Source organism: Rhyacophila brunnea, unplaced genomic scaffold (assembly GCF_057557595.1).
Source record: "Rhyacophila brunnea isolate RB1 unplaced genomic scaffold, BYU_Rbru_1.0 scaffold_18, whole genome shotgun sequence".
NCBI lineage: Eukaryota > Metazoa > Arthropoda > Insecta > Trichoptera > Rhyacophilidae > Rhyacophila > Rhyacophila brunnea.
Genome location: NW_028232837.1, coordinates 9816434 through 9832312, shown reverse-complemented (window position 1 = coordinate 9832312; position 15879 = coordinate 9816434). Strand labels below are relative to the sequence as shown.

At 31.6% G+C, this 15879-nt stretch overlaps 2 protein-coding genes across 2 annotated transcripts in view; one reads left to right on the top strand and one right to left on the bottom strand.

The window, feature by feature from the left end:
* Positions 1-15879, bottom strand: part of Sol1 (CUB domain-containing protein Sol1) — a 1020319-nt gene that overhangs the window by 909214 nt on the left and 95226 nt on the right. The gene's annotated exons all lie outside the window — the stretch shown is intronic.
* The window catches only part of LOC147073196 (uncharacterized), a 56705-nt gene continuing 52376 nt past the window's right edge, over positions 11551-15879 (top strand). The window contains exons 1-2 of the mRNA XM_085945582.1: positions 11551-11576; positions 15441-15636. Coding sequence (XP_085801708.1) covers positions 11551-11576; positions 15441-15636 — 222 coding nt within the window. The remainder of the gene's footprint in view (positions 11577-15440; positions 15637-15879) is intronic.

Sequence of the window (15879 nt, the reverse complement as noted above, 5' to 3'; positions counted from 1 at the left end):
AACGTCATGCAAAAAAAGTTTCAATTAAACCTGTGAATTCTGGTAGAAACTTGGTTGAAATACACTGGTCTACGATCTTACACAAAGTGTATTATGAATTATTAAAAATTATATGAAATAAATGTGTTTTTAAATAATAATGTCATCCAATCTAAGCCTAGTGTATTTTTTCCACAGTAGTTTGAGAATAGCTTAGTAATAGGTATACTCTTAAAAACTAACTTAATGTCATATTACATTATCTTTCCCCTATACATCATGTCCGCCAATTGAGTTAGGCACCTGTCAACCCCTCCATACCGTCCAAGATAGGGGAGTGTGTCGATCTTAATAGAAACACTCTAACAATGTGTGATGGAATCTTTAGATACTTATATCAGTGGTTGTTTTTATGACAAAGTAATGTCAGCACATTATCAAAACCGATATTAGTCTCAAAGTGCGTGTCCGGGAACTTGTACGTATGCAGTTTGCCGTATCATATTTCACCGTAAAATGTTGTATCGGAAATATATGGCCGTATATTAAAGGCCGTCCAACCTGTTTATTATGAGAACATATTGTGTCAAAACAACTTTTTGTATTTGACTCGTGTATTCACCGTCTTTGGTAATATTGTAAAGGGGGTGTCATACAATATATATATATATTTGTAAACTATTTTGAAAACCATAAAATCTTGCTTGGACATTCATATCGTCGCCCCAAAAGCAAAAAGGCACATGTGCAATTTTCACGGTTTTGAGTTATGAATGCAGTTTTCTTCGTATTTTTTTTCTCTACATTATTGGCAAAACGGCATTTGTGAAGCAAAACCCATGAATTCACAATTGAGCAAAGACAATAAAGGTTACTTGTGTATTTGTAAACTGATCTTCATTTAATGTATAGAAAAAAAGGAAGATGTACACGATTTTTAGTGTAATTATTTAAAAGCGAGTAAGGGCCTTTGTACGTTGCAGAAAAAGGGCACTTGTGAACTTTGTGAAAAAATTAAAAAAAATGTTGGCAGCCGACAAAGAGACCCAAGTAAATATTTTGGAAGATCACAATAAGCGTAAAGTGGACGCTCGCAAATCAAAAGATGAAGATAAAGCTATTCATAAATGCATATAGGAAACAGGTAACATGTGACTTAAAACCTCTTAAAAATGAAAAATTGACATATTATAAAAAAAAAAAATTGCATTTCAATCTTGAGTAATTAGGTCACATGTTTTCCAAATTTCATTTCAAAATATTAAGTAATAACCTCTCCACGATTTTTTTTCACTCCAAAAACACTTAAAATGCGTTTTTCTCAAAACTCAATTTATGCACAAGTGCCCTTTTGCTTTTGGGGCGACAATATAATATTATATATCGTTGATTATTTTATAACATTATTGTTGACTAGCGATAGCCTGCAGACTGCATGAAATACGTAAATAAAAAGAAGATAGAAAAAACGAAGAAGAATCAGTAAGATAGAAAACGGTTAGATCTAGGCGCACGACCCTCTAACTGCAGCTCATCTCAACTTTTCACCACTGCTATTTGACGAATATACGTACTCGTATATAATTAAATTTTATTTTAAACTCCGACTACGCCCGCGCCCCTCACTTCACCACGCCACCGCTTCTATCTGATAATTTTAGTCACTCGATAAAATTTACCTTTCAACTCATTTTGAAATAATACTTTACTACAATAGTATCTGTAACATATTCTAATTAATTTCGGTGTAATTTTTAAATTATAACGGAATAAACAGATTAAAAACAAAAAAAATATTTTGTGTTCTGATAATATCACGGAAATAGTCAAATTGTTAAACTGGCAGTACAAAAAAGTGTTGCTACAATAAAAAATGTATGACTTCATTCCTGAACAATTCAATGTACAGATAAAGAGACTTATTGTTGAAACCATTACCTAATTGATTTATATTGACATGTCAAGGTAATCATAGTTAAAATCTGATAAAAAAACGTACATGTTGTTATGTAATTTCACATAATATGTAATAATCCACAACTTCTGCAATGCTCTAAAATCATACAGAAATAATTACGAGATAAAAAGAACTTTTTATATACCACGTTTCCAAGTAGCAGTTATTGCCATATAGCATTAAAAATAGATTTTTTTTAACGAACTTCATTTATAAGTAATTTTTGGGTTTTTTTTCAGTTATGACCCTATAGATCTCAGTGTGCGATATGTAGATATCAGTTGAGACTAAGTAGAAAAATGATATCAAACACACATTTTTTTACTTTTATATATATATTAAATTTTAATTGTATTGTGTGTTAAAATAATACCACATTAAAACGCTGTATAGAAAATGTAAAACTGTCTTTTATTTATTCAAACACATTAAGAGCGATCCGTACGTCGGCTAAAAATCAAGTCAAGTGTCTTATATTGATAATAATTTATGTACCCTGATTCAAACCATGTCCATAAATTTGTACGTTTTCAATTGGATGTATCAAAGTTCACCGTGAGCAGTTCTGTTTCGGAAACAGATGGCCTTATAGTATAGGAATCAAATTCATTGCTAAATAAAACACGTAAAAAATAAGGACGCTTAAAACCACCAGAATACAATATATATAAGAATAATTACAAGATAAAAAGAACTTCTTATATACCACGTTTTAAAATTTTCTGTTGAATCATGTAAACTTGACAATTCTATGTATTAATTAAAACTTTTTATTGTACTTGATAGAAATACTGAATAAATATAGAATATTTAAATGTCATTTTGATATTTCAATATTATTATAGATTTATAGATTTCCATAGTAACGCACGTATATATTAATAATTTAGTTGCTAGGACCCCTTAGCAACCTACATTAATAACTTTCGATACAAAATAGAATTAACTGAAAATGAATTCAATTCTGCTTAAAATGAGTAAAGTATTAAAAGAATGCATTGTTGTCGTGTTGTGATATATTCTAAAAGTTTCAAATATCTAGCTAGTCGGGAAGTTAGTTAAAAATCTTCAAGCGTTCAAAACAAATCTTGGACAAACAAGAAAAAATATGTACTGGACACACAAGAAAGAAAAAATCTGTACCGAACAAACAAGAATAGGAGCTAATAAAAACGTGGTAAAATGGTTGACAACCTAACGACTAAGTTCTGATCAAATTGAGGTGCATGTCGCCTACTATCATGTGACGTCACAGTAAGCCGCCGCTACGGGGGGAAATGTATAATGTCGTTTTTCTTGGTGTTTAAAATGTTATCAGACTGATGCTCTCATCCCGTAGCACATTTTTAACCTTTAAACGAACATTATAAGTTAGCAAAATCTGCCGAAATCACCAGAACAACAATGAGGTCACCTCACGTTGAACTGCACTGCATCGACACCTGCACGACTCAATAAACGTTTTATCATCTTCTACATATCTACACCTATCGACTGTCTTGTCAAAATCACATTTTGTCATTAGCGATTGGCACTATGTATTTTCTATAAGAATGTTGTCTATTGGTATCTATGGTCTGCAGGTTGGGTTTTGTTCAAAATATTATCTATGGGTATCATGTTGCAAGTAATTTTAACGAACGCACACGTAGAAACTGTTAAAATTAGCATGAATAATTAATAATAATTCAAATTACTAATACATTATAATAGTTAGCACTCTTTATCAGTGTCATTCTGTGGTGAATTTACAGAGATGGTGACCATTCAAAATATTCTGCAAAATGAGGAAACTACAGACTAATGCTTCAAATACACTCTATGACGATCAGTCATATATATGTCGAAAAACCCGTTTCTTATGTTGGCGTCCTGTGTCACAGGGTGTCACAGAGTGTAAATACGATGTCATAGCTGTCATACAATATGTATGTATAATATGTCGGAATGGCATAGATTTGATCATAGACACTAAATCGCTCTTAGCATATATGTGCCCGATCGTCATATAGTCTATTTGAACCTTAAATGTGTTGCCGCGACAGCGTGACAGTAGGCGACATGTCGACCTGAGATAATGGCACTTTAGCAACAACATGATATTAAAAATGTATGTAAAATGTAAAATTGTAAATAGTATATTTTTTTGCGGCTTGGCTATTTTCAGCAGAGCGTAGAGAAAACCTTCTCGCGTCTGATCTATATCGTATCTCATTTTTTTATTTTTTGTGGACTGGCTACTTTCTGCATAACTATGTCGAATAGGCATATTGTTCTTATTTCAAAATAAAATATGATACACTAATTTTAAAACTAACCAGTTATGTATGATGCCATTGAATTCTAGACTTATTTCTTTTTGTAATTAACGCGTCTCAAATACTCGTTTATTACCATTACCACCGACATAAATTCTTGCGTTAAGTTAGCAAAATTCCTTCGTTGAACGAAAACATATCATGCGAGGCACGTTTGGATTCACTTAATCCTCAAGGTATAAGCGTCGTAATCAGCCAAAGACATCTCTGGCTCCCATCTGGGCCTGTTGTTTACAGACCTCAACTTGTTCTCTGAGTCAACTGCGTCGCGTTAGTCCCGAGCGAGCTTTGCACATCTTAGCACAACTTAACTTTGCTCCCTCTACTGCTCCGTAAGTAGAACGCCTTTGCTTAGTTTCCGTTTGTTTCATTTAGTTTTCGTAAATCAAAACCGTTTGTTAATATTATATTAAACGTATAAGGAGTATTTTCCGATATTTGTCACCATTCCAAATTCAAAATTTATTATTTTAATATCCGCCCATTTTATATAAGATTAACAAAACAAAAGAAAATCGCAAATACTGTCACTTAAAACAAAATAAAAATAAAACAAACGAATACCTATCCCATTTTCTGTCACTTGCATTATAAACTATTTAAAAAATAACAATTTATTATCTAATTTGAGAAAGTGTAATTTTTAAAACGAATTTTAACCAAACATTTAACCAATCAACAACAAAGAATCTCTGTGTGTTTTAAAAGCATATTTTCTCTGTCTACTTGTGATAATTTTTCATTTAATTTAAACCGACCGTAGTAAGATCTAAGAATTATTGTTAATCTAACAAAAATGCTTACGAAGTGGGCAATTTAAGCACGCGTTAAAGAAATTATAAAGCACTACAACACCACATGCAATTATATCGAAGTGATTGGACCTACATACAGGTATGTGATGGTATTATTTATTCAACAGGTGGGTGCCCTCATAACTTTTATAAGAAGTTTGGCATGCCCTCTAAAATCAGGCATAACGCTGATTTCTTTATACTTTATGTGCATTTTCTATATAGCGGATGACTTTGAACTGTTTTTCTAGAATACATATTAATATATAGACACATAATCAATTGTTTACTCTAAATACCTAAACTTTCGATTTACCAACTTTTGACAGCAACCCAATGATTTTTTCTGTCGACTTAAGGATACACCTCAGCTGGGGCATGCCCTTAAAAGATCGTGACTAGGCGATGCGCAGATTGTGTAAATGAGCGTACCGAACGAAATATAATTAGTCATAAAAATCCAACATGCGTCCATTTAATGTTCTGTTTATTGTTCTATTAGTAACAATAATAATATATTCATTGACATGTTTTCTTTTTCAAGTAAATGGGTAACGTTTTTTAGTCATCTTAACACGATTTAATAATTATTACCCCCGTCGCCATCACGAAACAAATTGACGTGTTCACAGCTCGACTTTTGCTCTCCGATTGCCAGCGAGTCCAAAGTTTCGTCGCAACTATAGTAGAAAATTATTTGCGGTTTCAGTAAAGTATGCTCTTAAGATACATTTATATTCATTTTTTTTACCAGTATAGATCCACAAATTCCCATAGATTTTAGTCAATTTAGAGATTATGTCAAAACAATCCAATAATTTTCTATAATATAAGAGAAAATATAGTTTAAAACTTGGGTTATTCTACAAAAATTTCACTAAAACCTTTCTACTTAGTAGAACTTCACTAAAGTCTTTTTACTTAGCATGGCAGTCTACATTAATATCATTCAACCTTGTGTTAATTTAACCTAACTCGAAATTCTTTGCATTTCGGACCTTATTGTTATTTTTTTATTTATCTTAAAATCGGATAAGCCTACTGTATAAGCCGACAAATTAAAATTTATAAGTATTCCGTAAAAACTAATCTAATCATTTTAATATCCACCACTGTATATCTTAACCTGAATACATAACATTGAATTTGAAATATTTTAATCAAAAAAAAATCTACGAAGTCAACTCACAAAAAGCCATAATCCAGTCGCTTAAAAGAATGCAATACTAATTCTTTAACCTGTATTTATTTTATAATATATTCACCTAATACTTTGTAGCCTGATATACAAACTATACCATATTAACACGCCATGTAAAAAATATTATTTTTATATACTTATCGTTTTATGGGTAGTTTATTGGCTTGTGATTGACTGGGAAAAGTCTATCGATCCATAATAAAATTATAAACATTATATAGCATCTAATCAATAAATTTTTTAACGATAAAACAAACTCAATACAAAGTTTTGATAAAATGTAGCTGTATGAATCTAAATGTCTGATATTGGACGGCTCTGAGAATGATAATCTCAATTATTTTTTTTATTTCCAACCTATAATATTTAACGGCCCACGTGTGCCGCATAGGTCAAAATGGCGATTTTATGGTATTTTCAGAGCATGATCCTGGACATTCCTTACACGTTTTAGATAATCTATATATATATAATTTTGAAGCCTTATTATCGTTTATATTTATTTTAAACATTTGATGACTGCATTAAGTATTTTTATTACATAAAATAGTATTCTTTTAAACCTCTCGACCTTGTGGACGTGGGCCTTTAATATATCGTCACCTCAATACTACAACTAGATAACTTGATTTTCACTGTTTTTCAGATAACTATTGCATATGATTCTACAATAATTATTATCCTTCTCTACAAAATGATAAAACTAGTTATGTCACAAATTAATGGGAACTGTATTAATTTTGTGTTTGAAAATCTTAGATAACTTCTTTAAAACCATAAATGCATAGTAAATAAAATTATATTTCTATAATATTTTTCTATACAATTTAACATTATTAATTTTTAAAATTGTTCCCAATTAAATAAGCGCAATTTTAATTTTAAATAATAATTAAACCGCAATTCAATTAAAGATTTTTCAATTAAATTATTATTTTAATTAAATAATCAAAAAATAAGGAATAAAACATAATTATTGTCAATAATTTAATTTTACATCACAGTTTCAAAATTTCGTTGTAATTTTTCATAAAGAATTTATCGTATTGCATTCGAAATATAAGCAATACTTACGATCGAAGTACATAGTTTCAAGTCACGGCCTGACTAAATTATAGAGGACCTTGGTTTTGTAAGTATATGAAGTAGTCGCCGACTGCTTTGGAGGCCTCCTTCTGAAAATGTTATAGATACGAAAATAGGTACCGATAAATTCATTTATTTTATATTAATTGTTCGTACTTTTCTCTCCAATGGAACTTTTTATTAAATATATCAATCAGTAAACTCAGTCAAAGCAGGAATAAAAAACTGATGATGCTTCACATGTAGGACCTATTGATCGCTCAATTAAGACCAAGTGTGGTGTGGCGTGGGTTAGTTTGAAGGGGTTTTTGTTTGTGTTGATACGAAAAAATCACTATTTAGTGTTAAAAGTAGAACAATTGTTATGTTAGCATATTTTACACTTTTCTGTCTATACCACAGAAAAGATAATAAATAGAATACCGAAGGGATACATAAATTCAATTTGCTACATTTTGATGCAGTGTTTTGAATGTGTGAGTGTCCTACGAAAATGAAACACGGATTAGGCACGTACAATGGTGTGTATAAATAATACACCAATATTAAATGAGCATCAATGCATAAACCGAGAGCAGTTGTCACTTTTCGACGTATGACGTATTCTTGACAAGTTTAAGTTTATCCCGGGTTATTCCTTACTCGAGATTGGTTACTTGCTACTCATTACCCCTTAGTTATTTCAGTTCCCATTATTTCTGAGTTCCCTGGTCTATTTATATAGTGATTGATATTTTTTAACAGTCATAAGTATTGTATTTTTTAAAAGACTTTGTTTCTATTTAAGTGGGCGACTGTCATATCTGTTTCACTTAAAACCGATACTGATCATTATCTGTTAAAAAGTCTTACTATAATTTTAAGGTTATTTTGGAGGCCTATAATATTTATCATTTACTTAGGTTGGAACATAAAAGTTAACTATGTAGATTATTACAAACAGTATTACCAATACTGTTATTATCAGATTATTTGTTAAAGTTTAATTGGCAATAAATAACTATTAACTTTAATGATTTCTTGTTTGCATTTTGCAGTAGTTATTTAAATTGAATTTAGTGCATCCAGAGCGAGCTTTTAGCAATAACGAGTTGCTTATAATTTTCAGCTGAAAACGAGCGGCGAGGAACGGCGATATAAAGCGGAAGGAAAGTTGAAGCGAAAGTTGAGAGGAAAGTTCCCGCATTCATGGCGGCCGAGCTACCGACTACTCAAAATGATATTTCAAAAGACGGACTACTTGATACCGTAAGTCGGGGCAATAATAATATTTAGTTTCGAGGCTTAACGATACCATCTTATGGCTTTGAGTTAATATTATTTTACAAGTCAGGATAACTTTGAAATCATACGATAACGTAAGCTGTTACATTTTTGCTTATAAATTTAATATATACTAATAGTAGGAATTATTGTTCCAAACGTGAAATTATAGAAAACTCTTAAAACACACGTTAACTGTTTACTATATTGTATCGTAATATTATGTAGATAAATGCTTCATAATTCAAATAACAAAAACTACACAAGTGCAGTTATAAGCTTTATTATGATGAAACCTTCAACGTTTTCTTATACGATGAAAGAGACGTGTGAAAAATAAAATGATTACAAAGCTTTGGTCTGCCTAATGTTGAGTCTGCCAGAATCGTTTTTTTTTATCAAAGTGTATTTTTTCGTAATGATAGATAGATAAATTTTGATGAAAGTGATAGTAAAATAAATTTTGCCCACATTACAATAAATATTATTTTCCAAACAAACTGTGCTAATTTAAATACGTCATTTTTTTTACAAACTAAAGTTATAATTTGTCAGGATTTTTTCAAGTGAATTTACGGTGTTGACTGTCAATTTTTGTTGGAAATATAAATTGTGTTAACTAATTTCACTTAGTTCGACAATTTTGGAGAATTAGCAAATTGTGAGAAAGAATTAGCGTCTTTGTTGCGCGATTGCATCAATAGAACACAAATATTGCACCCTTCTCATCTGCGCTGCACGTATTCGTAAATGCATTACTCACTAACCCATGCATTAATGAAACTAACGTAAAATATAACATTCGCCTTTTTTTATTATTTAACGATGAATATGTGAAAATTCAATTTCTTCTCGTGCGCAAGAATTTGACATGATTAATGTGATTAATGTTACAATTGTTTTAATCGGCAGTACTTTACTCTCTTGGCACCCTTCAACGATGCTTTGATTTGAACAAAAACTCTCTAATTTTTGTTTATTCTAAAACCATTATAATGGAGTTCAACAACAACTCAATAAACCTTTAAATGCATGATGGCAACCCTTTAATGTGTATATTAATTTTCTAATCGATCACATCTTTAATGTCTAATATTATTATTATTATAAATTAGCAGTGGCATAATATGTGAATAAAAACTATTACTATATTGTCAGTACACTTTACCCATTGCAGACAACTGCAAGTTAATAAATAAAATTCCATTCCTACGAGAATATAAAATAATAACAATAATGTTTGTTGCTGACAGGCAACTCCATGCCATGAAGAGTTAACTGTTACTTTAAGTATAATCGTTTTCAAATACTATGCATTTAACATTGGTTGCAGGAATAACGTACATGTGCCATAAAATGTTCATTATTAAAATGACTTACAAAAACTTGTGACGAACAACATTGTACCTACATTTTATGTCACTAATAATCATGAAAATTTATAAAACGACATTTTTTTGTTAAAAAAAATATTTCAGAATAACTCTAACAAATTCAGCGGAAGGCATCCTGAAGAGACAGCCAGTCGGAGATCTTCAAGGTCATCAATTTCTTCCGTGTACCATGATGCAAACACGATGAAAACCCAAGCAACATCGTCATCCCGCGAAGATTCCCTTGAGAGAATCATAAACAACAACGAAGACAAGCTTGGCAATACGTTCAAGGAAAATGATTCGGCAGTGTCTCAATTTGATAATAGAGAAGAGTTCCTAAGGTAAATTATATTAATATTTTAAGGAAATATATAAATTATATAACGATATTCACTATCGATAATATATTATATATAAACGACATAATATGGTTAGTTCACCAAGTCAATATCTTAGTTTTATAGCGAAAATTTCAAGGTATTATGTTAATAAATTAATAATACCATTTTTTGTTGTACGAAATAATGTCATTTCTCTATCATCATCATCATCATCAGCGTGAATCTATCCACTGCTGGATGAAGGGCTCTTCAAGCTTCTTCCACTTATCTTGGTCCTGTGCATTGCGTTGCCACGTACTTCCGCAGAATTTTATCATTTCATCGATCTTGCGGACGTTTTTTACTTCTTGGTTACCACTGGATAACTAGTTTTGTCCAACGATTGTTTCTTCTTCGAGTTATCTGCACAGCCTATCTCCATTTAAGGCTTTTAATAAACTCTATTACATTGCAAACACTTGTCTGCTTCCTTATCCACTCATTCCTTTTTTTGTCCTTTCGCGTTATGCCCAGCATGCACCTCTCCATACCACGTTGTGCTACTCTAAGTTTCTGGATCTCTCTTTTACTTAAGGTCCACGCATATGTGATCACGGGAAGCACACACTGGTTGAACACTTTGCGTTTTAGGCACAGTGGAAGGTCACTTTTGAAGACATTATTCAGGCAGCAGAAAGCAGTCCAGCCTAGCTTTACTCTGCGAAAATTTTCATCAAATATACATCCATCTATAGACACTTATTGTCCCAGATAGATGTAGCTTTTCACCTGAGTGCCATTGGTGAGGATCTCTTTTTGGCCCGTAAAGCAGTTGAACATGACTTTCGTCTTTGTTACATTTATTTCCAAACCTACTTTGTTGCTTACTTCAGCGAGTTCCTGCATTCTGCTTTGGAGGTCTTCAGAGTCTTGCGAAAGTCTATCTTTATAATTTAGTAAAAAAATAAATCAAAAAAGAGTCATAAAATCGAATAACCCCTTGTGGGATTATTCGTCAATTCATTTATATACTGAAATATCTGGGCTAATTCTTTGACTGTAAAATTTTATTGTGATTACTAAATAAAGAAACACGTTTTCGTAAAAAGTCAATGCTATAAAGATAGGTTTAGAATTATTGTAAAAATTTTAAATGCAATTATCTCAGAATAAGATGTTTTGAGTTGTTTCCCAATTGAACTATAGTATGGAAGTATGCACCCACGATCACTGAGTGGATACCCTGTCGGCTCATAATGTCACGAGACCCTGGTCTGGAAAAGTATGTGCCTAGTAAATTGAGTAAATGGCTAATATAAATCTCTCGTAAAATTAATAATCTGTTAATATAAAATTTCCACACCGTGGAGGCCTATAATAATACTATGTTTATTTATTTATTTATTTATAAAAAAGAGTATTACGGCATTACAGCTTTTGGCCAATGCGCCATAATACATAATACATACAAATATATAAAAATATCTTAATTACAAATAACAACTAATATGACAAGAAAGTGGAAAAGACAGCATGTGTAAATATTAAAGAAATATGATAATATATACAATTATAAATTTATCCTATTTAAAACGTCTACAAACATTATATAATTAATAAAAAACAAATCAACCTTTATGGTGCCATCAAATAAGCTAATTGCACGATACACAGCATCATGAAACATAACATCTGTCCTGCGACGAGGTATCTTGAAGACCGTGGAGCTGCGAGTGATATTGGTGGGAACATGAAAATTAATATTTGCCAGTATATGCGGATTGTAAATGAACCCACGAAGAAGTAAAAAGAAATGCTTTAAAAGAACAATCACTCTTCGGGTAGACAGGGATTGCATTGATAGCATACCCAGAAGAAAACGAGTCGGGAAATTCATTTTATTGTCATTATCATAAGGAAAGAACCCGTATGTTCTTAAGTAGAGAAATCTAAGAAATCTATTGTGGACTCGATCCAGCTTAATTGTGTGCATGAACCTATTAGGACTCCAAATAATGCTGGCATATTCAAGAATACTCAACACAAATGATACGTATAATGTACGTAGCACTCGGACGTTTTCGAATGATTTTGAAACCCTCATAACAAAACCAAGCATTTTGCTAGATCTAGTACTGATGTTAAGAATATGCTGATTGAAAGTGAACTTTGTATCATACAATACTCCCAAATCTTTTATCTCCGTTACCCTACTCAATATTATACCAGACAATGAGTATGGGAACAATAAGGTGTGCCTTGAACGATTGAATGAAATAATATTACATTTGGAGGTAGCGAATTCAAGTTTATTTAAGATAGACCATTGCGAGATAGCATCTAGGTCAGACTGCAACATCGCACAGCATAATGGGGTTTCAATAGTTCGAAAAAGTTTAAGATCATCTGCGAATAGCAAACAAGAAGAATTGGTTATAACTTTGACAATATCATCAAAAAATATTAAAAACAAAATTGGGCCAAGATTTGAACCTTGAGGAACACCAGAGTTTGTTCTAAAAATCCGCGATTCATTCCCATGGTAATCAACAAATTGACGGCGATTTTTCAAATAAGAAGCAAAAAAACATATTATACTATATGACGCGCCAAATGTACAAAGCTTTTGTAATAAAATATCGTGATCAACACGATCAAATGCCTTGGAAATATCTGTGTACACAGAATCAACTTGAATTGACTTATCCATAGAATTTGAAATAAAATTATTATACACTATAAGATTTGTTACTTCTTCTTAATTCGACCGAATTCAATCTGTACAATCAAAAGTGGCAGTGAGTTAACTTATACTACGATTGCATAGCAGGCACATGCAACTTATCATCATTGTTTTAAGTTTGAAAGAATATTTTTTTTTATTTAATATAACATTTATTTAAAATTACCTATCGAATTGTACATATATAAAAAAAAAAACAGAAAACGTTGGAAGCAAAAACGGTAGTAATAATTATTGACAAATCGATCTTATATCTTTTTTTATAATACTTATGTATATTTTCTGGAAAAAAACCCTTCTAGAATGTTATTACAACGTTTTTCTTAGCTCGTATTCTTATTTTTCCGGTGGTTCTTTGTCCGGTACAAATCTTGCAATCGATTTTTAACTAACTTCCTGACTAGCTAGATATTAGAAACTTGAAAAATATATCAGAACACGATGCTAATGCCTTTTTTAATACTTTTAGCCATCTTTAAGTAGAATTGAATTAATTTTCAGTTAATTCTGTTTTGTATGAAAAGTTATTTTGACACCACGGCTTTGGGGTCCAAGCAACTAAATTATTAATATATATACGTGCGTTACTATGGAAATCAATATGACATGTCAAGTACAAATTATTTTGATCGTTTAAGCTAGTCAAGTCAAGTTTATATGGTTCAACAGAAAATTTAAAAACGTTGTATATAAAAAGTTCTTTTTATCTTATAATTATTTTTTATTAGTATACGATACCTATGTAGTATTTTCGAATAGCACTTATAATATTATATATTTGTTGACTTGCACAAGTTTTAATAAAAATAGAAATTGCCGTTCGATAATCGCATAAGCAAAAACATTACTGCGATCATCGTGTACCTAAGTAAAATATCCACTTAATGAATTCATTACCACCATATCATAATAGCTGAATTGCTTGAAAGTAGTGATTAATTATTTTACAACACACAGAGCTTTCTATTTGCACTCATAATATTCTATATAATAATAATCGTTTTAAAAGAAAATAACTTTACGTTATTAATAAATCACTCTATATTGAATGGGAAAGTTGATAGGTAAATGTAAAATATGAGACGGCCTGATAAAAGCTTTTTAGAGTATGGAAGCTGCGGTATAAGCTTTCAAACAAAAACTACAACTTCTTGTGAAAATGCATAATTAATTAATTAATATTTTATAATGAGTCAAGAAAAGATAATTTCGAAATTATCTATTACAAATAGTCCCTTAAAATAGTACACCTTGTATTTTAAATATGCACAAACTGTATTTATAACATGATTAGAAAAAATCTACATCATGTTATTTATTATATAATAACAACTATTTATCTGCAATTAGATTAAAAACACAAAAAGGACATTTTCATTCGTATTATTGAAAAATAACAAGATGAGAGAGCCGTAGTTGGTGACTTTCATCTTACCTCACCTCCAAACCTTCTGGAAAAGTATCCTCGAGGAAGCGGGCAGTACCTCTTATGACGTGGCGTTGAAGACCTGGCAGTGAAAGTGGAATGCTTCTACTAAGGGCAGGCATAAATTAATATTTTTCTTTCCAAATATAAAATGGCGATTGGAGATAACCAAATTGATTCCTGACCACTACACCAGTCAGTTTTTGACAGGCTATTGAGAATTCGCTGCCAAGCTATATGAGCTTGGACTTGTTACCCGGCCAACATGTCCATGTGGCGGAGAAATACAGAATGCAAATCACATCCTATGGCAATTTCCGAGAATGTGCTCCGAGAGGGAGGAGATGCTCAAGTCGGTCCAACCAGCTGTTGGGTCCATCGGGCCGTCCGATCTGGTCACCGCAAAGGGCAATTATTAGGTATACTGCATTTTAAAAAAATGTGGCGTCTTATTGCGGACGTGAAGATCTCTTCACATAATTTTTGTATGTCCGTATTATTTAGCTTGGTTTTTTTTTATTATATATAATGATATATGTAATTAAATTAAGTTTATTTTATGTTAATTCACCGTGCCTTTCTCTCCTATAGCAATTTTTATTAAATAAAATCAACTCAGAAAAATCAGTCAAAGCTCACTTGAGAACGTGGCGACCACAGTCTTGGGTATCTGCTCCTTAGACATTACCAGGCGAAAGATGCCTCACGTCAAACGTAGGGCCTCGTGATACGTTCAATTAAGACCGAATGTGGTGCGGGGTGGGTTGGTTTGTATTGTTAAATTTAGGCATTATAACATGTCAAAATACAAATATTTATCACAGTAATAAAAATCAAACAAAATAACATCAAAATCCGAAGTATACAAAGTTTAACTTAATTTTTAGTACAAATTCAAAATTGGAAGAAGAAAATACACATAGTTTACTTTGTATTTTATTTTTTATATGAATACTATGGAATAATTATTTTTTCAGCAATCCAATCGATGCCGATTTGCAGGCATACCAATCCCAGGGAGAAGAAAACGAAGAGAACGATGATGGAAGTGTTACCGAAATTATTCAGCAAGCCCCTCAGAACGACAACGGCATGTTTTACGACGCAACCGACATGGACGCACGCGAGGTGCTGAGAGTAATTGCCGACGACAAACTACGCGAGCTTGAAGAGGTTAATATTGCTATTTACTGCAGCACTTTTAATGCATACTAAAGCGAACTTTGTATGGCGGCTGCGAAAGGGTTAATAAACATCCAGGCACGTGTTTTTATTGTTAGCATTGACTGCCTCAATATTAAATTGGACGCAACGATCATTTTAGATTTATTTTTACATTGATCTATTATAAAATAATATTGATACTAACACATACATTGTGATACAGTGCATTACAGATAATGACAGGAATTTCGA